Here is a 26,669-nt window from a genome sequence, read left to right on the forward strand (position 1 = left end):
TTCATTCATCTGTCCATCTTCTGAGCTGCTTTATTCAACTCAGGGTCACAGGGGTTGCTGGAGCAGATTACAGCTGACACTGGGAGAAAGGTGGGGTTCACCCTGGACACGTCACCACAGACAGTCACACTCATCCACACCTAGAGCAATCAGAGACAATTCACATCCGTATCGATGAACTGTGGAAGAGAAGTGGTAAATGCAACCTTAATAACACTTTGACACAGTGGGGTGTCCAAAAGGTTGAGATGTGTCTTGGTTAAGTGAATATTTGTAAGTATTCAGAATCAATAACTTTCTTACTCACACTTCCACTGCATGTAAAAATGTTGCTTGTTTGGTCTCAACAATCCGTCTTGGTCCTCTGAAATGTTAGCAATTGGTTTTAGAAGTAGTACAAAATGTTGCTGATGAGGTTTGGGCTGGTTAAATCAAAAAGCATCTTGGTTCAGCATTTGAATAATCAGCTAATCAGCTCTTGGTCTGAGGTGATCTCTAATTTGAGATTTGTTGCCTCTGTAATATTAGTAAATACATTCTAAAAAAAAAGAAAAAGGTATTTCAGGTGGAGAAACTAAATTAATGAATTGATTGATTAGTTAAATAATTCAAATCAATTGATAAAACAATAATAATAATAATAAAAAAGATCAGCCTACATACAGTATTTACCAAATACCTATAGCCTGGACTTCTTCAACTAATGTCACTTTAATCAGCTGGCTGCAATAAATAAATAAATAAATAAATAAATAAATAAATAAATAAATAAATAAATAAATAAATAAATAAATAAATAAATAAATAAATAAATAAATAAATAAATAAATCTCCAACTACAGCATACTTGTTATAATCAGGAATGTGAATCAAACTTCTTTGTTATTATAGTTAGAACCATTTCCCTGTGTAGCGGCATCCAAGAAGCTGAACTTTAGTGGTGGGAGTTTTTTTGTTTGTTGTTGTTATATTTCGTCCATTAGACGTACATATCTGGCAAAATGTAACAGCCGTGCTGCCGAAGCGGCAGGAACATCAGCGTTCCCCCGCATGGTTCATCATTTCTAAACACACGCTGGACTAAATTCAACCAATCGTTATCACATCTGAAGCAGATCTAACTATATGTCCAGGTGTTATAGTAACACTGAAACATCTTAAAGTGTGGTGTGGACTGCACACTTACTAACCCTTGCTGCATGTTTTTATGGCACGGAGTGACATTCAGTACATCTCATGAGTGTTTCTAATAAGGCTAAAAGTTTTTACACAATGTCATTTCAATAATTTCTTGGTCTGAATAGCTGGGGCTTCATTTGTTGTTCTCAACTGTGAAGATGAAGATTAAAGTTTCAGGAAAAACAAATATACATACTTACTTACTATATAGATACTGAACTTACATTTATATAATTCGGGTCTGTGCACTGACATAGGACCATATTAAAACCGGAGAGATTCATACAACATCATAAAACCATATCAAAATCTTTTATCATTATGAATTTAAAAAAAGTGGACTTTATATTTGCCTTCCAAACAGTGATATATACTGTAGTGATATATACTGTATGTAATGTTTGTTGTAGTTGTTTTTCAAACTAGAAATGGTAAAAGAAGATTCATAGTCAGCAACTGAAACAAAGAAGAATCAAAGGATACTTTTGTTCGAGAGCAAGTCGCAGTATCAAAAATAATCTTAACACTGGTTCTCCTTTTAGCTTATCCATATAAATAATGTATTGAGTGTTTATTTATTTCAAATCACTCTGTACAGGTACTTAAAAAAAAGTGTTGATCTGAAGGCAATGACAAATATTGGACATGAGTGTTTAATCTGTGATTTCTCCTTCACTCATAATGCTGACGATGCTTCCCTTTCAGTCTCAGTGAAGGTTTCAAAAAGTGGAGTCAGATTTGGACTGGTGGTTCTGAGAACATTTTTTTTTTTTTTTTTTTTAAGTTCTTAGATTTTTCATTCTGTTTTGAAAAATAAACCAAAGCCGAAATATATTACGCGCTCGCTGCGGGCAGTTTAGCATTATGGCCTCCAACAGAGTTAAAGAATAGTCGCTCTATCTTTGACAATGAAGCCAAATCGCAGCCTTTGTGAGGAGACGGTCTGGGTGCATTCAACACATCCATCCATAGGCTCCCTTTTATAATAGGATCAAAAAAATTGGGATAAAGACTTTACAGTTCAACTGGTCATATTTCATCCTATACCCGAGTGTTTTTTCCCCTCTTTCATTCAGTCTTTCTGAATAACACATAACGTGATATGTTATTATCATGCAGATTTTTAAGAACAATGATGTAACTCACTGTTTCCGCTCAACGTGGACATGTCAGTGTAAGATAAAGCAGCACGGCCTCATCCACACACGACCTCATTCAGTCAGAAAAGGGAGCAATTAATGCTTTTACAAACTCAAATATAACTTAAGAGTTGATGTTGGCGATGGGTGAGATGTTGCTTTTATTATTTCAATGTACATCAAGAACGATTCCGAGATTCAACTGTCGCTGAAACAACTATGAGAAACACCCGAAACATAATAAGCAGGGATTCTTCATGTGAACGATGAATAGCTGATACCTTGTGCAGGTATTGAACTCGGGCATATTTAGATCTTATTTAAAAAGATGAAATAAAATAAACATTGGTTGAAGTGGGCTTTTAAAGAAAAGAAACAATGCCTTCACTGGGCCACAGAAACCTAAACCAACTCTCTGACTGAAGGCTCAGCTCAGTTAAGTTGATTCACTTATCAACACAGGAAGCGTCACGCAGATTGGACAAAAGCATAATTGTATCTGAAGCCTGGACCGTCACTGTAATGAGAGGCGTTCCTGAGAAGAATAGTTCTGCTCTGATGAGTCTTCTTGCAAAAGGGGGCGCTGTTGAGGCAGAAAACCACAGCCCAAAATTCCTGTGAAGAGCAGCCCTCAATTTTCATATTGACATTTGCAGAGATCCCACTGAAGGCAGCAGACAGAACAACAGTAATGCTGCTCTCTCTGCACACTGGATTGCTAAATTGGATGGTTTGATGATGATATGACTGACCAGATCTGTTAGACTCTGAGGAGTTCATCAACTCTTTTTTGAAGTCCATTAGGCTTGAGTGAAGAGTGAAGAGTGAAGAGCCTCAAGGTCAAAATATTAAGAACTCCTCTCCCAGAAGGTCGATGCTTTAAAGATTCAATCACTACGAGGAAGTGAGGCTGAAGGAAGTTAATGTAAAAAAAATTTTTCAAACAAGTGATCAGCAAGTAGTTAATAACGGGAATATAGTGTCATTCAATTGCTTTTGAGCAAGGCACCACTCTGATGCTGCAGTTGAAAAGGTGTTGGTGAATCAAAAACGCTCAACAATATGACATATTTCTGCAAATGTTTGCGAGATGAAGCCCACAGACATATTTAGAATTCATTTGATTTTAGAAAAAAAACAAGAAGGTGAAAATGGGTCATCATCTAAAAATCCTGACTCTCGCGGTCACAAATTTAAAACAGGAAACCTGCCGCCCTTCCTGCGTCTCACCTGTTGTGATGAGTCCAAAAACGACTCAGTTAAGGATAATGATGGTTTTCCTCTAATCCTACACGGTTAAAGGAAACAAATATACGATTAGGGTGCAATTACACATTAAAGCATCCTTAACAGCTGATTGTGCTGGAGAAAAAAACCCTAAAAACTATGTAAAATATAAATATACAATGCTCAATAATGTACAATTTAGTTATATATTCATCCTGGGTTTCTAATGTGGCATTTCAATTTATAAAATAGTTGATATTTTTAAACTGTCTTAAAAAATAGCATGTAGAGTTTTATTGAAGCTTATTTGAATATGAATGCTCCTGTTAAGCGATCATGTTGGCATATTGAGGAAAGAAACTTCTTTCTTTCAGGTCATTTTTTTTTACACATTGGCCAAATTTCAGTATTTTTTTTGTCCGTTTTCACAGTGACTAGTGTCTTTATATTGCATTGGCACTATCTCTTCTCACTAAACGATGCTTCCTTTCAAAGTTCAACAAACTGATGCAACAAAATGAGATTTTAAGGAAAAGCTTTACCACAAAACAATACATTTTGTCTTCTTGTGACTGTATTGCTCTTCCATGACCCTTAAAATACAGCCGGAAATCCAAAAATCTTCAGATGTCTAACCGCAAAGAAAAAAAATAACAACAGTAAATGAGCTGATCCTCAGAAAAATGTAAAATTTCTGATTGGATTTTACTGGAGTGAAACTTTGACAACAGTAACTCTGCAACAGTTCACAAAGCACATAAGCACATTATTCCAGGTGACACTAAATGAACCTCTTTATACATACAAAGCAAAGCCTAGCTGCCTCATCACACTCATATAACTGAGGGATATCAAATGAATTATTCTGAGATGAGGAAAATGTTTTATTCTCACACAGTATTTGGGTCATGTCAACAATAGCAGATCTTCTCAAGAGCATGCTTAAAAACACCCCATATGGAGCAAAAAACAAGACACTTTCATTCAACAAAAGCTATTAAATATAATTTACAGGGGAGTGAAATCTTCCACCGAAGACAATGATCGAAACACAAGTTGAAAACTTGTCTTAGTTGATATGATATAGACAGTGAATTCAAACTTATGGGCTTTAACTTCTCCATGGTCCCAAATAAACTTATGAAACTTTTTATATATATATACAGAAATGTGCTACACAGACCAGCAATGTTAGAAATGATTATCAGAATGTAAGAAATCAACCAAAATAAAATTACAAATGAAAAAAAAATAAAATAAAAACAGCCCATGAGAGGCAGCTCACTGTGTCTGTTAAACTAATGTAGGACTGACTGTATTGCACTATTTTAAAGTCTACTGTTCACTGACTAAACAGACAGGCTGTGTTACAACATACTCCTCGTGTCCTCTCTTTTGACGTGATCGAGTGTCTTGTCGTGGCACTTGCTCTTTTTGTTCTGGTGAGTTTTGACATGTTTGGCCAAGTGGTCACTCCTCATGAACCTCTTGCAGCAGTCCGGGCAAACAAAGCGCTTCTCCCCGGTGTGAGTCCTCAGGTGTCTCTGCAGCTCGTCCGACCGGGTGAAACTCTTGCCACAGAACAGCCAGTTGCACACGAACGGCCGCTCCCCGGAGTGCCACCGCAGGTGCGCCTTGAGGTGAGACGTTTTGCCGTAAACTTTCCCGCAGCCCGGTATGTGACAGATGTGCTGCTTCTTCTTGCCCGGCTCGTCGCTGGACGTGGACGACTGACAGTTCGGACACCGGCACCTCCGGCACCGCCGCGCAGTCGCGAGCGGCGACTTGGTGTGCAGCAGGGCGGCGATCTGCGTCTGGTACTGCGCGAAGTCCGTGTGTCCCAGCACCAAGCCCCGCTGCAGCTGGAAGCGGTGGGCACCGAGCGAGGACGTGTGGCTGACGTGGTTCCCTTGCTGGAGGCTCCACCACGGGATCTCCTCCCCGGGGTTGGGGGACAGCTGCCTCTGCTGCTGGTGCACGAGGCCGGACGGTCCCGCCACGAAGCCCGGCATGGCGGGCGGGATGGGGGTCGGAGCCGCGTAGCTGACGGCCGGGACGTAGGTGGGGGGGCAGGTGGACTGCAGGGACTGCATGGAGCAAGGTAACATCTTCACCGGGGAGAAGTCATAGGGGTACGAGGGGTCTGCCGGGGGGGTGAGGGGCAGTTCGTGGTGCGAGCTGAACGAGCTCTGGATGTGCGCTGACAGCTGGGGCTTGGAGGATAGTCCGAAGGTGGAGCTGCCGGCCAGGCTGCTCTGGTGGTTCCCCTCATTAGTCCACGGGTGAAAGAGACGCGAAGGGGAGCCCAGAGTGGGGTCGTAGGGGACCTGGAGGAAATCTGACGGGTTCGATCCGTGGTGGTGTCCGATCCGGTTACAAGTGGCGGCCAGCAGCGCCAGCGGGGAGTGCTTACAGTTCTCCGGGGAAGAGTTGGGAGTGCGGTCCTGGAGAACCGAGACACACCGTTAATATCAAGCTGCTTCAATGTTGGCAAAAGTTTGAATTGAAATCCCCTCTCACTGCAAACAGCATTTTACTCTGTAGCGACAAGTTGCGCGATATTAAATGCCCCCCCAAAATAAAATTTAAAAAAAACTATTTAGGACTTTTATCTATTAAATATAAAGTATGTAGTTTAGTTCAAAAGTAAACGAGTCAAGGTTGAACGAAGTTATGAAAAGTGGAGAGAAAAACTTGTGCACAAACCTGCAGAAAAGCCTGTAGTGTTTCATTCCGCAGAACAGCCACTGCTGCCATGGTAAAAAAAAAACCTCCTCCTCCTTTCGACGGGAACCAAATAAAAAGGAAAAACCGCTAATTTCAGTTGAATATGTGCATTCGCAATAAAAAAAAAATGTGTGGTGGAGCAGGTCTTCAGTCTGCCGTGCTTCCTCTCTCCGATATATCCTTGGTCTATCTGAAGAGTGAGGGATCACTTCTTAGAATTTGATAAGGACTTTGGTGGGCCGCCAGCCAGTCAGAAATAAGATTTATTACTTTGAAGTTTGCCGCTGCCCAATCATCAAAGAATAGCGGCTCTTTGAGAGGGGAAAGCAAATCCTTTGAATCCACAAAGCTCCTATGGTGTGTTTGTTGGTCTGGATAAAGAAGCTGATTATTAGGGGGGTTGGGAAGGGAGGAGATAAAGGCGGGACAATTAATGAAGTAATCACTATGTGGGAAATGTATATACACAAATAATTGGATTTTCTTGATCAAAGACCCCCATGCCGCCTGGAGACCCCGGTATTGGATGCTGTAGTCATCTGATCCTCTTTTTGTAATTAAGGATTTGTAGCAGAACCCTATGTGACAATGTGACATTGTTATCTCTGGAGATCTCTAAGAGCTGTGCCTGCCTGTTTGATGGAGGAAAGAGCCCAAATCAAGTGACTCAACACAAAGTTCTCATCTCTGAAGAATCAGCGTCTCTTTTACATTTCTAATTTGAATTAAATTTTTGTCTTTGTTGTGCCTTTGAACTGCGACGCAGCATTAAACACTTAATTATGGCCCCTCTGAATTATTTAAACATGTATTTCTCCTTCACTAGTCTCGCTTGCTTTATCAGAAACAGTCACTCATAGATTTTACCCTTTCCTGAGCATCAACTTTGACACTATGACAAAGTAAGAGCCTGGAGAAAGTCTCAGCAGGTAAATCAAATGAATCTTGTTCAATATGTCACATAAGGACAAACATCTATTTTAAATCACATGACAACATTTGAGATGGTGTCTCAATTCTGCTTCCTGAAGTTTCCCCAAACCAGCAACCGGCAGGTGAGCGACCCTACATGCACTGCAGCTCCCACCTGTAACACAGTGTATCATGTACACATGTGTTGTAACACCGTTCACTTTTCTTTCTCCCTCAGTGCACTTAATCAACGGAAAAGTGTACAGTTTTCATAAGATAACATCCCAAACTTTTGTGGCAGAACTGAAGAAATGGAAATTGTAGTTCAACTCTCTGATCTTTATCTGGCTTCCCCACAGAAACAATCACTGTCCTCACAACTAGTTTGGAGCGGCAGATTTTGAATTAGATCTGTTCCTTTGAAGGGATTAATGTTCCCAGTCCTCTCCCACGGCTTTACACACAGTCATGAGGGAAAGGGGGAGTCCTGCTGGGCTGCACTGGAGCCATGTTAAACTACAACACTGGCTTCAGGAGTGGCGCAGTCACACTGTTGACTGATAACAAAAAACTAGTGGAGATTAACCTTGTTTACATCCAGTTATGGCAGCCATGCTGGCTGATTTTACATATGAAAATAAACATAAAAAGAGCCAACAGGAAAGTCACTGCTGTGGAACCCGACTATCATCATATCAAATGAATTGTTCTGATTGATAACAGGTTGTTGGGACTGCATTGACGTTGCACTTTTGACTGGTTGGAAATCCACATTGCAAAAATGTGATAAACTGTTTCATCTTCTGAAAATGTGGATGGAAGTTTTTAAAACATCTGTAACCCTGTTAGGTTTTGCCAGCGACTACTTATACATGTTTTTAAGTTATAATTAATTGATTTAATTATTTCAAAAGCTTTGTTGTTCAATTATCAGTAATCAAACGCAAATACCTGCTTCATCAAGTGCAGTGGTTATTCTCCCTCTTTTAGCACAAAACAGTATGTTTTTAATTATTCAATTATCTAATGGCTTATTAAAACACTGCTAATCTAATAGCTGTGAGTCTAACTACATTTCACAAGCATTCACTTCTTCTCAGGAGCTTTCTTGTTGCAAAGCATTTACTTTGTCTTAGAGGTTTATCTTTTATTTTCTTAGTCATATATTATTTATTTTTTTAAATGGGAAATTTAATATATGCTAATTCAGTATGTTAATAGTGTTTTTAAATTGTAAGGTAGAAATGTCATGCTGCTGGGGGAAAGATAAAAAAAAAAAATGTTTTCTCATTGAGTGCCCTAACCTTTTTCTTTTTATTGCAAGTGTATTTCTGAAGCATCAGTAAATTGTTAATTGAGGATTTCTAAGCTGCAACAAAGATAAAGCGTTAATAGAGGTTGTCTCATTACAAAATAGTACAGACTTATTGACCCATGCAGAGTTATACTGTGAATTGTGTTTTATTGGTGTACAAGTCTTCACTTTGTTCATTGAGAAACAAAGGATCCTGCCACAAAGAGATGAAAGGAGAATCATAAAACAACCAAATGCTGTAAACCTGTTTATTACCGACGCAGATACCAACCACCTCAGACATCAGCAGTAAACATTCTTACAGTCTGCTTGGGGAAGTTTGTATTTGTGCTGTCACTTAGTCTTTAGCCTCCAGGTTTAAATGTCAGATAAATGTCAAATGTTGTAATCTGCTCTCTTATGTCAAAACAGACAACTGTTAATGTAACAGAGAGGGAAGCCATGCTGATGGAAAATTAAGACTTTTCTGTGATCCACGACAGCAACTATGAATTAAAGACATTAAAAGAGTTGATATTAATTCTGATTTAGGGTGGTTTTTTTCACATAAATTAGCTTTATATGTTAGCTGCCATGCATGCAAGGCAAGTTTCAGCCATATGTGAAAACTACATGAATTACATGTGAGGCATCAGCATTAACAAATTATTGATATCGTCCTTTGAGATGCTCGGTTCAGCCCTAAATGCCGGGTCTTACATTTTAATGCATCTCAATGGGAGTCCAGCTGAGGAATAGATTTGGCTGAGCAGGACTTTGATATAGTTTGTAAGAAATTCATGACTGTGTGCTTGACACAATGTCCAGCACCAGAAGTAATTTACTGACAAGTTTTACAGGGTCACCTCAGCAGTGGTTTTGCCAAAGGAAATATTTTTCCTGCAGAATCCGTTGAGAAATTTAACTAGGAGGGACCACCGCTGCAATAGTTTTCTTGTACTATTCTCACTGGTTTGAACATGGAATCAGTCAGCACCGTCTGTGCATTTCATACAGGCCTTTAAAGTGTCAAGAAGAGAGTTGGTCAACAGAAATGTGGTTTGGAAGAGCAGACATGTATGAAGCTGCACTCCCTGAGAGGATCCAGAAGAAAGACACACTCTAATGACTGTTAGATCTAAGAGGGAAATTTTGAACAGGCTTTAAACATAGCCAGAAAAAAAACCCACTTAAGCTGTGGTGATAACAGGTGACAGCCACTCATCTGCAGTTTAACAATATCAATGGTACATATTCTTTGTTGCATTAGGTACAATATGTTTGACAGCAGGTGTTCAAATGTCCAACTGTTGTCTTACTTCAAAGAAAGTAATCTGAAGTGATTGGACAATAGTGACAACATACCATAGTAAACATATAGTTTTCATAATTTTAACAATGTTTGCTTAGAATGTATTAATATCATTAAAACGCAAATAAATTGAAATAAAAAAAATGCATTGAATTCCAAACTTAATCATTTAAATGTATTTATTTGACTCATACAAAACAACAGCTTACAAGAAATAAATATACATTTACAGTCAATGTGTTGTTGAGTTTTGGTCCAGTTCAACAGCGAAGAAGGCAACCTGCAGGACACACAGAGAGGAAGAAAAAACAAACTCCATTGATAAGCAGCACACTCCCAAACTTTTCATTCAGTGTTCAATTTTTAAATTAATATGATTTTAGTGAATGGTTTTGTCTTTGTTGCTGTTGAAGCACAGTGGATGTGAAGAAGCGGAGCTGCACTCCGTCTTGACATTTGGAGGTAACTGACAGCGAGAACAGAGGATTTGACAGAGTTGTGGGGCGACGCCATAACACGAATCTTTTTCTTTTTTTTTCTTTTACTTTTTTACTTTTCTTATTCTCTGGACAGTTGGAGAGAAAACAGGTTCCACATCTGTCTTGTACAAGAGATATAAGAGACTTGGCGATGGGTGCGGGTGAGGGTGGTGGTGGTGGTGGTGGTGGTGGTGGTGGTGGTGGTGGGGTGTGAGTAGGGTGCATGTGTGTGAAAGAGAGAGAGTTTGAGTGTGTGGGAGACAGAGTGAGAGGGTGGGGGGAAGGGAGGGATGGGGGAGAGATGCTCGAGGCTACTGGGTACTTGAGCCGCTATAATGGTGTCTCGTATGAGAAAACATCTGTGAATTTCCTCAGTGATCTACAACAAAGTATAACTCAGAGCAGTCACTCAGCAGACCTTTGAAGTTGCTGTCTGACAGAAAGCTGCCATTGTTCGCAGCCCCCAACACACAGAAACTCCAACTTTGGTCTCACTAATTTTCCCTGCAACGCGATACAACTTCATTTTTTCCCCCCTTCTCTTTTTCTCTCTTCCGAGCCGATGAAGCCAGGGATCTCTGCATATTCAAGAGCAAACAGCAAAGCCGTGGCAGCGTGCAGGGTTGGCCGGGGGTCATGTAAGGCGGGACAGGTCATTTTACCTTCTCTCAGCCCACCCTGGATGTGTTAATCCAACCCTAAAGAGGAAAACGTTCCCCCTCTATGATGATGTACAGGGGGCCTGTACATCATCATAGAGGCTCTCAGAGAATAAATGACAATAATAAGACATCATCTCCTCTCATCCCAAAGAAATGCCACAGTCAGAACAACCGGGAAATATCTACGTGCTGTCAGAGTTCAAAGGCAGGCAGTCTATGGTTACAGTGTTTTTTCTGTGTATTTTTATAGTTTATTTCCTTCGCTGGGAATGATTCAACAAAAGAGCTCCCACAATCTTCATTTAACTTTTTGTATGTATCCCAGTAATGATGCAAAACACACACAAAAATGGTCTTCGGATATCATATCGCTTAGTCAGCACTGTCAAATGACTAAAACAAAAGCAAATATAAATAGAATAATTTTTCATTCTTCAACCCTTCATTGTTGATTCTAGTATTGTAATGAGGTTAAATATGCCACAATGACAGAAGTCATGATTAAATATTCTCTGTTTGTGTCGTCTGATGTCTGGAATAAATAAAAACGATGAAAACCATCATAACAGCAGAAACAGTCAGGTTTCCTTTCTTTGCTTTAAAAGCAACTTCTATTCCCATTTAATTCCCATAATTAATGCTTGTAAGTTAAATATCATGTCATATACACAGTGCACATAAAACACTTGACTGAACATCAGTTTGTTAGTCTTGTGCATCTGCCCCATTGTCATGTTCAGATAACACGTTATACTGTGGAGCAGTACGACTCAATGATGTACGTATATGATGTGGCAACAAGATTGTATGAGCTTTTAACAGACTTCCATTGAGAAATGCATTTAATTAAGAGAAAAGTTCAAGGTAAAGTGGTGCAAATTGTACCAACATCACACATAAGCCACCATTTCTGGTTAAAAATTCTGTAAATTTGCTTCAATCCCCCTTTAAAGGCTTCGACAATACATTAGATATTAGTTAAGAACAGAAGATATTAAGTACAGTAAACATGACTTATTAGACTTACTGGGTATACAGTATGTTTAAAACAGATATTGCCACTTGTTTTAGTTTTATGTGTATAATGCTGATGGTCCCTTGAATTTTGAAAAGAACTCCATCAATCAGATGCTACAACTGGGAACAGGAGATGCTTTGCAAAAGCAAACGATCAAACTATTATTCAAGCTACAATAAGAAATAATGGAAAAATGACACTCATCTCAGAAATCAACACAACAATTTTCCCCATATTCTAGTATTGCTTTCAATTTGCCATTTTTTACCAGTTTATAAGAAAACATAATGACATGCACAAATTACCAAATAGGCCACTTAAAACATTTATATTGTTTTACTTTGACCTCAATCAAAAGACTGTTTAGTTGAACACGAGGTGACCGTTTGCTCCTGGCAAAAAAAAACAAAAAACAAAAAAAATGACACGCATTCTGTGATGCATCCCAAACTGAAACAAGGCCGCAGTGATTCTCACACTGTTACCAGTCCAGCGTTTATTCAATGGCAGCTGGTCACACCATCTGGGAAAGCAATGCTGGGGCAAAAACAACACAGGTTACACCTTTGGCCATGCCAAGTCTGCTAGTGCCCCGCTCCGTCTACAAACTGAGAGAGGCTAATCACAATTTCACGCTCTGATTTGTCAAATCCCATTCCAGCACCGGAGGCTCCAAGAAAACTTTTAAGTCAATAAATTTCATGGCATACAGGATAACAGCTTTTCCATATTGTTTATATTGTTCAGCGGAAACCTTGTTTCTTTTTTAAGCTTTATCCGGCGAGAAACTGAATCGTTCCACGTCTCTTTAGCAAATGAAAAGGAGGCTGCAATTTGGACCCAAACATAGGTCACCTCTCAGATTAGCAGCCAGGGAAAAAAGAAAAAAGAAAAACCTTTCCACTGCATGCATGCATTTTATTTCCATGCAAATGGTTACAACAAAACAGAGCATGGAGTGCCCTCAACAAACTGCAGGTGAGAGGAAGCTGAAACAAAAGCCACTGTAACCCTAATGGCATCCCTTGTCATTAAGAGACCTTTGATGTATGTACTCAACAGACTCTTTTATCTCTCTCTTCCTCCATGCCTCCTACTTTGTGTCCCTCTACCCGGCCCGACCAGTTTCTTTATTAATGTCGTCTTTAGGGAATGTTTCTTGTGCTCACAGCCCTCATCTACATCTGGCCTCTGTTTGACGCTCACGCATGTCACTCCCCTCAATCATTAGCCAGCAAAAAGCATTACAATACTGAGCATGAAACTATTTCAGGGACGTTCACTCATTCCTCGTAATTGGAGTGTGCGGAAACAAAAAACATTATGATGGACTTCATATTGTGAAGATTGATGGGTTGCAATCATAATATTGTGTCATATATATATATCCCAGTGTTGGTGAGAATATGACACATCTGGGAATCACAAGGACGTAAACTGCATTAAAACAGTATTTGAAAAGGCTGCACATAAAATGCCGCATTGAAACTCTCCCTTTGAACTCAAAGGATATAGAACAGGACAATGTTGGCCTAATCGTGTTCCCTCTTTGAAGTGAGACATCACTATTAGGTGAAAAGGTAAGTATGCTTCTTAGGAAAATAAAAGCTTTTCATCATTTGTTAAGGCTGCAGCTCGAGCGATTTTCATAAAGGTGGTTTAAAACTTTGGATAAGAGTGTTTGGAGCTGCCTTGGATGGAGCTCTAATGAAAGTGTAGCACATGAAGCAAATAGCTAAAATGGCAAGAATAACACCAGCAGTAACGTTAGCCACATTAAAGGAGTCCTCTCCCGCACACCAGATGTTGTCAGATTTAATGAGGAAAAACAAGAGGGAGCTGGATTTTCAAAAACATAATAAAGAAAACACAGGTGTCAGGCCTCCAACGCTGCCTTGACTCTGTGTCCGTCCCTCAGCGTCCCACCTGCAGGCCCACAGGACGAGCAGGGGTCCGAGAAAACACAGAAGCTTCAGTTCGTCAGGTCAGAGCATCTTTCACTCGAATGACGACAGGATTTCATAACATTTGCCTTTTGCAACACATAATCAGCTATCCAAGGTAATTATGTACACACCTCTGCTCACCTCCTCTCATATGCTAAAGCAGGCAATCAGCCAGGGAGTTAATTTGGCAGAGAAAAACAGGGAAAGAAACACCCACTCTGGCACCATTTGTCACCACAGTCCAACCTTGTTATTCAAACTAGCAAGCCTATTTGAAATTCCTCTCTGTGGTAAAACAGGGCCAAAATAATCAAGGGAGCATGATCACACTTAATTGATTCAGTGTACTTTTAAGATGCACTACAGGGTGCTGGGGTGACCTATTTCAGACTGCTCTTCAGAGGAACCAACTATCCCAGCAAGGGAGTAATGCACAACCAGGATTTTAATTATTGCAGGATCTGTGGCTAAGACCGGAGGTGAAATGCTTCTGAACTAACTGTGACACCACATTATAACGCTGCCAGTGGTCTGGGGCATTACTCTTTGAATTTCTGTCGACTTAAATATGACAATAAACTGAAGAGCCCTGTTTTTTAACCCATTGGAAATAATCACTCAGGCCCAATTAAAGACACAAAAACTGTTTTTAGAGCAACACCTCATTAAATAAGTATTTTTATTAATGTTTGATGTGTTTTGATGGTCAGTATTAAAGTTTTTTTTTACAAAGATTGAGTATAATTTTTGAATACTTTAGGGGACTTTTTGGATTGATTGCTTATATTTTTGCGTATTTCCACTTGTTTAAAAATTGACACGGTTGCATTTATTAACGATACTTGGTTATTTGAAACAAACCTGTAGTCGTGATGTATAATGTGGGCTTGTAAAAATCAAACTTGCTAAAATGAGCTCAGCCACTAATCATTGATATTGATAATTATAAAAATGTCTGCATGTTGCTGTGTCTTCTGCGAATAGTTTCCAGCAGTTTTGAATGCAGGAATCCTCACTGTAATGTGGCCCCTTGCACGTAAAAGATCAGAGTACTTTTTTCAAAGGCTGTGCAAATAGTTTGTTTTACTTCAAGAGGATGCGTGACACCACGTGCAGTTTTCACAACCATGAGGAGTAACCACATCACATTAATATAGAGCTGGCGGGGTTAAAACCACAGAGCCGTCAAGTGACAAGCCCAGCGGAGTTAAATCCATCCATCATCATGAAGTTTTAACTGACTGATAATTCATGAGGGGCCGTCAGACCTTTTCGTTGACATGATAAAAAAAAAAGGAGAAATATCACAGAGAGCCGGTGATGTTTAGGTGATGAGTCAGTCCACAGTGCCTCATCCCGAGTCTGACCCTCACAGCACTCAAGTGCAGGATATGATGAACACTCTGGGCCTCTTTAAACCCACCAGGATTCCTGTGAATCTGAACCTAAGTGAAGCCGGTCTCGCTATCAAGGCAGAGCTCTAATGTTTTCCCCGCTGAGTATAAGGAGGATGAGATCCTCAGTCATACCACCCTACTCTTCCTATTAAGATCAAAATCTCCTCTTAGGCCCTCGGGTGTCAACAAAGGGAGATGCAGTAAATGATATGCAAATTGAAAAGAAAAAAAAAAAAAAAAGCTCTACAAATCAACTCGCCAGCCCTGCATTTCCGACACTTCACATCTTAAAAGAAAATTCCTGTATTTAGGGTGAAATTCAAAGTGAGGTCTAGCTTTGCCTGTGTGAAGCTATGTGTGGTGATTCTAGCACTCAGACAGCACAAAGCCCCTCTTACTGCAAGCAACTCGCAGTGGGAGAACTCATCGAAAGAGTTTCGGGTTTCATGAGGATTTGTCGGCGGATCCGACTTAGACAACAGACAAAATGCTCGAGAATAGGTAGATGTTTCCATGTCAGGTTAACACCGCCGACTTTAGAAGCACGATGCCGGCAAAACGAGGGGATCCTTATTGTGAATGCAGAGCAGTGAAGAACTGATGGGTGCATTAATGCATCAGAAAACAACTGAGAAGAATCTAAACAAATGTTAAAAACATCAAACATGTGCTGATTAAAGCCTTGAAATATGATGTGATTGTCGGACTGTAGATCACAGAGGTAATGACATAATTTTTCTCTAAGTTATTTGACATGTGAGAGATTAAAGTATGTCTTATTCAGTTAAAAAAGAGTGAGTGTTCGATTTCTGCCCCGTAGAGCTTAAACATCTGGCACAGCATTTGAGATATGATTCTTTAGTTCAAGCGTTTCAATGTGACTTTGCAAAAAATGTTTTTATTAATGAGTCCTCCCCTCCCACTTTACCACATGATGGTGTATCCTCTCCGCTATGACTATTGTCATAAATTCATTTATTGATGCAACATCTGCACTATTTCTCGGCGGTTTGCGAGCCAAATACTAATTTGTTATTTATTGCAGGATTTTAGCCGCTAGAAAAATGTCAAACACTCAAAACAATGATATAAATGTTTCTCCTTTGTTGAAGAAGTAGAGCAAAGTCTAGAGGAAGTTTGACTGAGCACGCGAGGGAGACGTGAGAGACACTATCAGTCTTACTGTCAATAAGCATTTTCTCAATAAAAACAAAGACGGATTTAGAAACTGCTGTGATTTATATGAGAAAGGGTCGCAGAATTCTAATTGGAATCCATTGCAAGCTTTACTGACACTTTTCTGACCTCTTTGCATGAGGAAACCAGGGCACTGCCTGCACAGGTTGCTTATTCTGCACCACACTGCTACTTGCCCCACATACCAAAGCACATCCAACACTGAGGATGTTCTTTGGAGTGTCTGTCTACATGTCTGATGCGTCTGTCTTACCGGCTGACATGGTTGTAAGGCTCAGTCCTGACTGACGAGAGGCCCACTCGAGAGGGCGGGAGGGGGGGTGATCGCGTACTCTTCCTCAGGGATTGACTCCACAGTTGACAGTAATTTGTAGTACTCATCTTCTCCATCCAGCACTTTGATTTGACTGTGATGGCCAAGAAGACAAGAAAGTGGAGAGAAGTTAGTGGGATCCAAAAAAAAAAAAAAAAAGAAGAAGGAGAAAAAAAAAAGCTGTGCGGTTTTCATGATGTGAGAGAGTCGACGTTCAGAATAAAAACAACATTTGCAGATGCAGCGATGAGGCGTTCAGGCGCTCATCTTAAACACACAGCTCTGAACCAGGATGTCATTTATAGAACAAATACAAGTCAGACCTTCAACAATTAAAATTAGCATGCTGACAAAGGCGTAATATGTAACCCTCTCTCTAATGACGCAGTGCATCTCCTCCAAAAAAAAAAAAAAAAGCCTGTTATTTTCAGCTCTCCATTTACATTATAAGAAAACAACTCCATTTCTGGATTCTCCTATTCCACAAAGGGCCTGCTCTGTTTAGAGTTGCTGTAAGTAGGAAAGCAGTTATTTACCCAAGTTTTCTCGGCTTCCTCTTGCTCCCCTGGTAATCCAGAGTTCTCTGAGGAAAGGGCCAAGAGCACACAGTCAAAAGATGAGCAGAGAGTCATTAATTTTTAATTCAAAGTGATTTTGTGTTGAATGCGAGCAGATGCTGATAATATCAGAAGTCACAGCATAATTTTTTTCTGATCAAAGGGCTCAAGTGAGTCTGATGAAGCATGCATCTTGCTCAGCTTTGATAAACCACATCAATTATTCACCGTGAAGGCAGACATCCTGACATGAAAGCAACAGATAAAGAGCATAAGCACATGTTCAAGACAAGAGGCAGAGAAGCGTGGGGGTGGGGCTCCAGGGTCTGGCACAGGTAGGTTTAATTGTATTATCATGTGGAACCAAAGTCAGACAAAGGCCTTTATCGGCACTTTGAACTCACATTTAGCTGGTTGTAGTACAGGCTGTCTTCAGGGCTGTTGAGCAGCTTGGGCTGCTGGCCCCGCCGGCGAGGAGTTCTCTGCTGCAGCTTCATCACTGGACCTGCAACAGAGGAAAAATGAGGGCAGTGATCCAAGCAGGCAAAACAACAACAAGCACCAACACGATACTGCCGATGACGACAGCAGCAGTAAACTGATTCTACCCTCCACTTCCTAAATCTGTGTGTGACAGAAAAGTCACAGGAACATCTTAAATTTACTTACGGGAGATTATGTAATTTAATCGATGAGATGACTCAATGGCAGCTTAATATTGCAGAAATCCACACATATAAACCATATCTAATCCTATCTCTGAGCACAGGTGCAATGCAGATGATGTTTGGATCTGTCAAATTGCTACAATCGCAGCATTCAGAAGAGAAACTGGGGTGGCAATCAGATGTTATTACAACCTAGAAAGTTAATTCTTGGGTGGATCTACACAAACACTTAATTCAGATTTTAACCTTCACATTCGAGACAAGTAAGGACCAAACTACACACGTGTACACTGTGAGCATCTTGGCAAATAAAGACAGGAGTTTAAAACTTTCAGCAGCAGGTTTAAGTGTTTCAGAAATACCATCTACTGAGATTAATACGACAATCATCTGCTGACAGTCCTGGACATGTTAACACTGCAAAGTGATGACAATGAAAAAAAAAAAAAATGGGTCAACATTGAAAAGTGCAAATAATCTCATTTATTGTGTTTCAGACAGACGCACTGCCGATTGTAGATATTGTGTGGTTTTAAGACATAAGAATAAAGTGATGTACAGCCCAGACAGCATCTCCACTGCTTTAATAACTGTCTTCATCAGCTGAAGAATTAGTGTTATTATTTTAGTTGAAATGCATTTAACATTTGCATGCATGAAACAGAAACCTTTCAGCTGCAACATGAAATGTGTTCACGTGGAGTTATTTGTATGCCAATAAACAGGATTGGGTGGCAATTTATACCACACTTGATGGAATCAGACTTGATGTTTGTGGGTGTGAATGTGTGTGACTGTCTGTCTCTCTGTTTGTCCTCTGATGAACTGACAACCTGCCCAGGGTGTAAACTGTATTTACTCAAAGTTAGATGGGATTGGCTCCAGCACCACATTGATAAACCAGAGGATGGATAGATGGATGAAGTTTGCTCTTGTTTCCACCAGGTCTGAATGACTGAAGTGTGGCTTGACTCCGCTCATTTTATTTTCGGTATTTTGGTTCCTCTGCAGATATCACCCACTCTCTGTCAGAGTGACTTTGCGGGAAACTCCTGAGATACTAAGCTCTTAACCCCCGACTGCTCAGCTTGTGTTCGGAGAGGCAAATAAAACGAGTGGGTCACACAATCCCCTGTGGTAGCCCCAGGAGGGAGCCACTAAAATTAAACAAGCTCACACACACACTCTCAAATTCTATCACCTGTGGTAAAAATAAATAAATCTTGGATACAATAGAAGCTGAGCTATTCCTTCTGGCTAGTTTTTGCAAGAATTTTACAAAACCAATTGATGGTCTGCAGTGGATTCACATCGTCTCTTTGCATCGCCTTTTTATCCTCTACAAAGCTTTTACCCGATGGAAAACCAAATAAAACCTGTACAGTTGGTTATTGGGTTCTCAGACAGTTAAGTGAACCTACCTTTGTGGTCAATGTAGGCTTATATTTGACATTCAGACATGAAAGTGATGTCCATCTCTTCAGAAAGGAATCAAACAAGCATATTTCCCTAAATGTCAAAGTCTTCCTTTAAAAAAAAAAACCCTCTACTTTATCCCTTTCTCCTTGTGTGTCTAGTTGAGGAGTTTTCTTTTATGCTTATATTCTGCTTCTAAGGTTATTTGCTGCTAACTCAATACAGTGAAAGTGAATTGATTTGTAATGGTCTAAGTGAATTACGCCTTCAAAACAAAAAACCGGCATCCATTTACTGAGCTATTAAAACACATTTCCACCATGGACATTTTACCCTGACTGTGCATTTCTGCACAGTTCCTGTTGAAGACGTTCACCCTTTTACTTGTGACTTAAACCAGTAACACCGTCACAAGCAGGGGCCACTTTCTCAAAGCTCCTACAGAGTTTGACATAATACATAATTGTTGGGAAATTTTTGATATTGCCAATAACATTTGTGTGGGTACATCAGCACCTCCAACATTTCAACCGAATATCAAAAATATCTGCACAATTGCTCATGTTTTGTCCGAAATGACCAAAGTCATACAATGTAGAGCGTCTTTAAAGTTAGGAGGGATTTGATTGGCTTTTTTATTCTCCCACTTGATCAAATTCTCTTCTCTTTCCACTCCTCCTCCAGCAGGTGACTGAAACGTCGGCGGTATAAGGTTGTTCTCCCTGATTGTTCAAAACAGCGCGTGCCAATGAATGAATAATTCATCGCAGCACAGAAGGTGAAATCTTATTGCCAACTTTGCAAAGATAATGACTGATGTGATAACACGGTTATTCAAACAGAAGAAAGTTACTCACGAGAACATGCTACAATTCCCTGCCTTTTTTCAGCCTCCGTGTGTTAGAAAGGTGTTTTAAAGCCGCGGCATCTACACAAGGAAGCATCTATATTTAATGCCTTATAATGTTTCATCTTCTTTGCCAGCATTTCCAGTGAGACAGGACATTTCTTCATCATCTCCTGCTACCTCTGCCTCTCCACCTTGACTAAAGCTGCATTTGCTTTTTCCATCTTAACACTACTTTGTACTCACTTTGAACAGACCTCATCACATCTCAATCCTATACATCAAAGAGCAGGGTCCCCCTCCACCCCTTCAATCTTTCCTCGGCTTTTCTCGATGTTATTCAAACCAGCACAGGTTTACTAAAGTCACACTTTGTAAATGCCCAGAAAGTTCCTGTCAGTTCAGAGATATTAGCCAACTTTTACCGTGAATCTTATCTGTCCATGCCTCAGAGGTGCCGGGTGTGTGTGTGTGTGTGTGTGTGTGTGTGTGTGTGTGTGTGTGTGTGTGTGTGTGTGTGTGTGTGTGTGTGTGTGTGTGTGTGTGTGTGTGTGTGTGTGTGTGTGTGTGTGTGTGTGTGTGGGTGTGTGTGCAAGTGTGGTGTGTGTGTGTGTGTTTGAATCCTGGTTACCTTTTAGTGGCTGAGGGTTTTTAGAGAAATCTCATGTTCGGAGTAAAATATTTATATAACAATAATAAAAAAAAAAGCTGTGATCATGTCTTCAGAAAAGAATAAAAGGTGTAAGTATACACACTCAGTTTTATGCACTCTGAGATAAAATGTACAATGTGTTCGAGCCTGAAACACATAAGTAAATCAGCACATCTACATGGCATGCCGTCACCAAAAGAGAAAACAAATCATCACAAATACAATGTTTGCACCTTACATCTTCGTGAAACACTCTGTATGTAGGACAATGTTCGGCTAATGATGCAGAAACGGTTTTGATAAGCAAATGCTTAATTCCCTGGAAAATGCATCAAAGCACTCAATCACAAATAATGAATCACAATGTCCTTGAACAAAGTTTTAGAAATATATAATATTGCTCAAAAGACTGAGCAGTCTGTGTTTCCAACAAACAGGAGCTATTTTAAAACAACAGCAACACCAGAACTCTTGAAAAATGGTACATTGAGGTTTACTGGTACCAAGTGCAAGTTTGAAAGTATTTTATTGCTTCAAGATCTGAACAATTTTTAGATTATATGTGGTAAATGGATGGTTTGTCCTTTCTAAATCAGAAAGTAGCTATAATGTGGATCATTTCATCATTATTTTGCTGCATATTACAAATCGTAGCATGCGAAAATAGATTTCGGTGACCGCCGTATTGACGACCATTGCCACTGTGTTTACTCAGCTGCAGCTCATTTGCATTAAAACTGAGTGAGCCAAACAGCAGTGAGTCAATCCTGAAGCTGGTTAGTGAGCACATGGACACATCAGGGTTTTTTTTTTTTAATGGTTTCATAAAGTCATCAGTCCTAATCTGAAGAGGATAATGTTGGTTGGTTGACTGGATGGTTGGTTAATCAAAAAGCCAAACAATTATTAGATGGATGATGATCAAATTTAGATGAGAAGCTGATGTTTAGGGGAACATTTCTCACTTTGTTCATGAATGAACTCAGCTAGCATCACTATCACCATGTATTAATGTCAATGCACAATTATGAATTTAATAAGAATATTTTTCAAGCTTAATTAAGAAAAAATCTATTTATCATTCAAATTATGACCATAGGGTCTCCAGCCTTACACCACTGCTACAGGAACTATAGCCATGTTTTATGGGAAAAGGAGTTTTTTTTCCTTAAGACTGATTCTGTAGACTCAATGTTTGTAGTTATTTTTACAACCCTTCATGTGTATGTCAAAGATAGTGCTTCTATAAAGTCACAATTTCAGCATTACACAACATACAATGAGATGTTTGCCTGAAATCCGTCAGCTGCTGGATCCTCCGCTGCAGATCCTGGTAAGAGGTTCAGCCTCACAATTTATCCATTCTGACCTGCAGCGATTAGAGCGTGCAGCAGATCAGAGGACGGGTCAGGCCTCCCATCTCTGTGCCTCTATTTGGGAAATCACTGTCATTTGATCCAGGCCAGCCCCAGAGGAATGCTGCTCCCGCAGATATATTACAGGCAGGGAGGCAGCGGAGAGGAGCTGCTGACATGAGAGCGCAGCCTAGACATGGACCGGCAGAGCTGGAGAAGGGTCAGACAGTGGCTCACACCAGGGGTTTGCTAAATGATCGTGGGTAATGTCTGCTGTTTGGGGTGGGGAGGCGTAATAGTCAGCGGGGAATACAGAGGCAGTGCATTTCATACAATATTGATTCCTCCCTATCAAAAGAAAGCCAAGTGGAGTTTGCTCTTCTTGGTGAGAGATTTTTTATTTTCTACATGTTTGCTTCTTGAGATAAAAGAGCTGCAATTCTTTTCTGTTTTTCTTTTTTTTGGGGGGGGGGGGGGGGGGGGGGGGGTTGGTTCTTCTTTCATTTTCAAAGTATAGCTGATGAGTTGTCTCACATCTATAAATGCCACTTTGAAATACCTTGAAAATCAGAACGCTCCTTCAGAAACAACATAAAAGAGCTGCTAAAAGGGATTTTTAGTGGAATAAATTAGAGGTATATTGATTTACTTCAGAAAATCACGTGCCACAATCACCTGACTTTTCCCAGACCATGGAGAACCACTTGGGCTTTGTTTATTCAGATGGAGGGAGCAGAGGCACCAAAAGGCATGGATTATAAGGAAAAATCATCAGCAGGGGCCTTTGATGTCTAAATGAGGCATGTGCAACCCAGACCCCTCTCTTTTACCTCTTCACACACACACACACACACACACACACACACACACACACACACACACACACACACACACACACACACACACACACACACACACACACACACACACACACACACACACACACACACACACACACACACACACACACACACACACACACACACACACACAAATAAGGATATTATTCTTCTGTGGCGAACGCAGACCCTGAACAGACCTTTTAAGTTGAAGAGGCTTTCAAGAATTCTTCACACAGCATTTCACCAGTTGAGACATTGTTCTTGCATATCTTCTCATGTGCTTTAAATTAGGAGACAACCTGATCAGGTCCGGTCAGATAATACTGGAAAAGGGGGCAGTTCCTGCATCTGTTTTCACTAATGCAAGCAAAGGATGTTGTTACTTACAAGCAATTTTTCACACTGAAATCAATCATCTCCCCTGACAGCGATTTTGGAGCTTTGACTCCTGAGGAAATGTTAACGTAGAGGAGAAGTCTCTGAACTTTGTGAAAGTCAATCATTTGTCACAGATTCAATACATCAGATTTATCAGAAAAACTCAACAAGACGAGCATGAGGCAAAAAGCACCGGCGGAGGCTTGAATGAAAGAAAGGCAAGCTGGAATAGATTTAATATGCAAATGAGAAGCATTTAGCCTTTTTCTGAGTCAATCATTAATAAGATATTATATATTATATAACACGTTTCATCAACAACAATTATTAATAAGGTTTTGTGTTGGGAAAAACTTTGTTGAAGTACATCAAGTGACTCAATCTCGCTACGCAGAATTATGGAGAACTCCGAGTATCATTTTCCACCTTGATTTTATGTCTGAAGAGATTATTCTGTTGGAATTGTGATGATGAGTAGTTTGGAAGTACATCCTGTTAACTACTCCCACTGACATTAAGAGGATTACGTAGGTAGCGTCAGACAGAGGCAACTCCTTCCGTTAAGTTGAGTCTTTCCTATCCCCTCCCAATCTCTGCTGCCGCTTCGTCGAGCCTGTAATTTGCCTAAAACTGAAGGCATCCGGTTGAGACGCGGCGATACGTGGAGACAGACAGATAAATCAAAAGGCTGAGAGACAGCGAGAGGGAGGGAGAGTATTTGTCTGGAGAACATGGAGAGGGTGGATCGTTTGTCTAGCAGATGCGTGTTGATATGGTGATGCTGCTGCTTTGCCGGTGTTGTGGTGGAGGGCTGTGTGGCAGCACCTGGTGGCTGTGAACCTGGTGGGAGGACATGTGGGAAGACGCTCCGGAGCAAAAGGAGGGAGCACGTGGAGAGGAAAAGTGAGATGTGCTTGTGAGTGTGCGATGACCTCAGTATAAAACTGCACCCACATTTCCAATGCGCTCTCCCAGCTGCGGCTATAAAGCGCAGAAAGAGCTGGGAGCAACTAACCAAATCAATTCTTATTGACTGTACTATGTTGTGTTCTGAGGGGACAGAGCAATAACCATTAAAACAGCACTACTTAAAACTGTTTCCCACTTTCTTTTCATTGTTTTATCCTTTCAAACAAACAGGTTAACTATCTTCTAAGGCTCAGAGGTAATTGGGTTGTGTGTTGTGGCTCCACTTTATCACTGTCTCTCTCTTGACATGTATGTTTACCACAACTATAATCTTCAAAAAGCCTGTTAACATAAGTAGCTCAGCTTTCATAAACCATAAAGTCAGCTCTGACTGATCCTCGGCACCATCCTGTTTACCACGCTGAGGAGCATAAGCAGCACTCTGATCATATCAGCGACTTGCTAGGAAAAGGCTTTCTTTCTACACACGTCTCTGTGACTCGTTTCCAAACAGGTTGTATTTAATATTCAGGCTTGGGAGACAGGTGACGAGAGGTGACATCGCCTTGAATATGCCGCTTACATGACTATGCTGTGTATGTGTAATTTTTTTTCACTGACAAAACATGGAAAAAAATAAATCAAAGGTTGGTGCTGCAGACAGCAGAAAGCGCCTGCAGTACAAAGTGCTTTAATACTCGCTTCACACCATAAAATACAGCACGGCGGGTATTTGCCTAAAGAGTGAAAACAGCCACTTTGCTTAGTGTAAGATATGAAGTAAAACGGATCTATCTGTTACTTTTCTGCTCTGTTTTCTAAATAAAAACGAGAAGGCAAGGCGTGTCGATTAAGCACCAGGCTTTGTTAAACTGCATAGAAAAGAACCAATGTCCATCAAACCCATTGAGAGGTTCCATGTCACGCCCCGGTGTTTTGAGCAGGGTGTGGAGTGTGTATGCGACTGTTTCTGGAGGGGTGGAGTAATTCGATTTCCATGGCTAATTTTCTTTTTTTTCTCCCTCTCTCTCTCTCTCTCCACTGGTGTCCTGACACACACCAGGTTGGGATCCAGCCCGAGAGCGAGCGAGAGAGCGAGAGAGTGAGCGAGACAGAGAGAGAGTGAGCGAGACAGAGAGAGAGAGAGCGAGAGAGAGAGCGAGAGCGAGAGAGCGCAAACCGATGCGATCACCAGGGGCGACAGCAGGATGAGACACAGGAAGGAGCCTGGTCTCCAAACATCTGGCGGGGCAAGGCTTCCATGACTCGCTCAACCTCGGGATGAAAAAAAAAAAAAGGCCCTCAGATCTGCAGGGATCAAAGTGTGCCCTGGGTGCCTGAGCCACCGTGGCCTCCCTCAACATATTCAAATGGGGTTTCCTGAAAGACGTCGCAGACCTTCGAACATGAACGTCTCAGTTATAAAAAGGCTAATATGAATACCTGAAACTCTGTACATGTGTCACACAAAATATATAGACTCAGTAAATTTTAAACAGAATATAACTGAGCTGTCAGATCTGATGTAATCTGTACATGCTGACGCTTCATTTAGTCAGCGAAGGGATGTTCAGTTTCACGAACAAGGTCTACAATGTCATTGTCAGTGACGTCAACACTAAAATAAGAGGGTTGCATCTGATTAGGGGTTCCCAGTGTGAACATTTAAAAAGCCTAAAAAGGTTATGAAGACAAATCTAGGGGATAACTAGATTACTGCAAAGGTTTCCTTTTCATCAGATAGCATTTGTAATATTAAAGCTTCAAGCTTTTGCCTGTGAAATCTTTTCAAAAAACATTTGTTTTGATTTTGGCCAGAAAGGACATTTTCCTGCATTCCGGACCTGTTTTAGACTGATAGGGAATATCAACGTTTCTTCATTCTGATTTGGCATGCTGTTTATAGTCAATTATAATTTTTTAAAAACCTTGGATCTTGCTTAGTTACTTAGTTTCCCTCGTTTTGGCTTTTACTGTTTTTAAGTCTGAATACATGAAATCCCCTGATGCTTCTAAAATAGATTCAAGCTCAGTCATTTGAGAAAGAAACTATAAACCATTACATACTGTATACATAAGAAGATATTCTTGTAATGAAGAACAGCAAGGTAATATACTTTATGAATCAAAGTTCCTTCCCTCAACCCCTACTGAATTAAATGGTATTGATCAGCAACGGAGATCCTTGGAACCTACAGATGGACTCTGTGGTTCTCATGCAATAGGAGGGACCTGCAGCAGGT

General features: G+C 40.5%; 2 protein-coding genes across 2 annotated transcripts in view; both read right to left on the minus strand.

Moving 5' to 3' along the window:
• Positions 1–4,064: 4,064 nt before the first annotated feature.
• Positions 4,065–6,617, minus strand: sp5a (Sp5 transcription factor a). Its single transcript, XM_080477839.1, has 2 exons — positions 6,252–6,617; positions 4,065–5,989 (listed from the first exon to the last, which is right to left on the minus strand). The coding sequence occupies exons 1-2, from the start codon at positions 6,300–6,302 to the stop codon at positions 4,913–4,915; spliced, it is 1,128 nt and encodes a 375-aa protein (XP_080333965.1). The 5' UTR covers positions 6,303–6,617; the 3' UTR covers positions 4,065–4,912.
• A 3,336-nt stretch (positions 6,618–9,953) lies between these two features.
• The window catches only part of myo3b (myosin IIIB), a 60,183-nt gene continuing 43,467 nt past the window's right edge, over positions 9,954–26,669 (minus strand). The window contains exons 34-37 of the mRNA XM_080479147.1: positions 17,764–17,864; positions 17,339–17,385; positions 16,743–16,896; positions 9,954–10,070 (exon numbers count right to left, since the gene is read on the minus strand). Of these exons, the coding sequence (XP_080335273.1) occupies positions 16,764–16,896; positions 17,339–17,385; positions 17,764–17,864 (281 nt within the window). The 3' untranslated portion in view covers positions 9,954–10,070; positions 16,743–16,763. The remainder of the gene's footprint in view (positions 10,071–16,742; positions 16,897–17,338; positions 17,386–17,763; positions 17,865–26,669) is intronic.

This window comes from Lipophrys pholis (genome assembly GCF_963383615.2).
Source record: "Lipophrys pholis genome assembly, chromosome: 13".
Classification (NCBI taxonomy): Eukaryota; Metazoa; Chordata; class Actinopteri; order Blenniiformes; family Blenniidae; genus Lipophrys; species Lipophrys pholis.

Coding starts and splice junctions, on each gene's coding strand:
- sp5a (XM_080477839.1), bottom strand. CDS start 6,302: ATGGCAGCAGTGGCTGTTCTGCGGAATGAAACACTACAGGCTTTTCTG. Junction 5,990..6,251: donor CACTACAGGCTTTTCTGCAG/GTTTGTGCACAA, acceptor TCGGTTCTCCAG/GACCGCACTCCCAACTCTTC.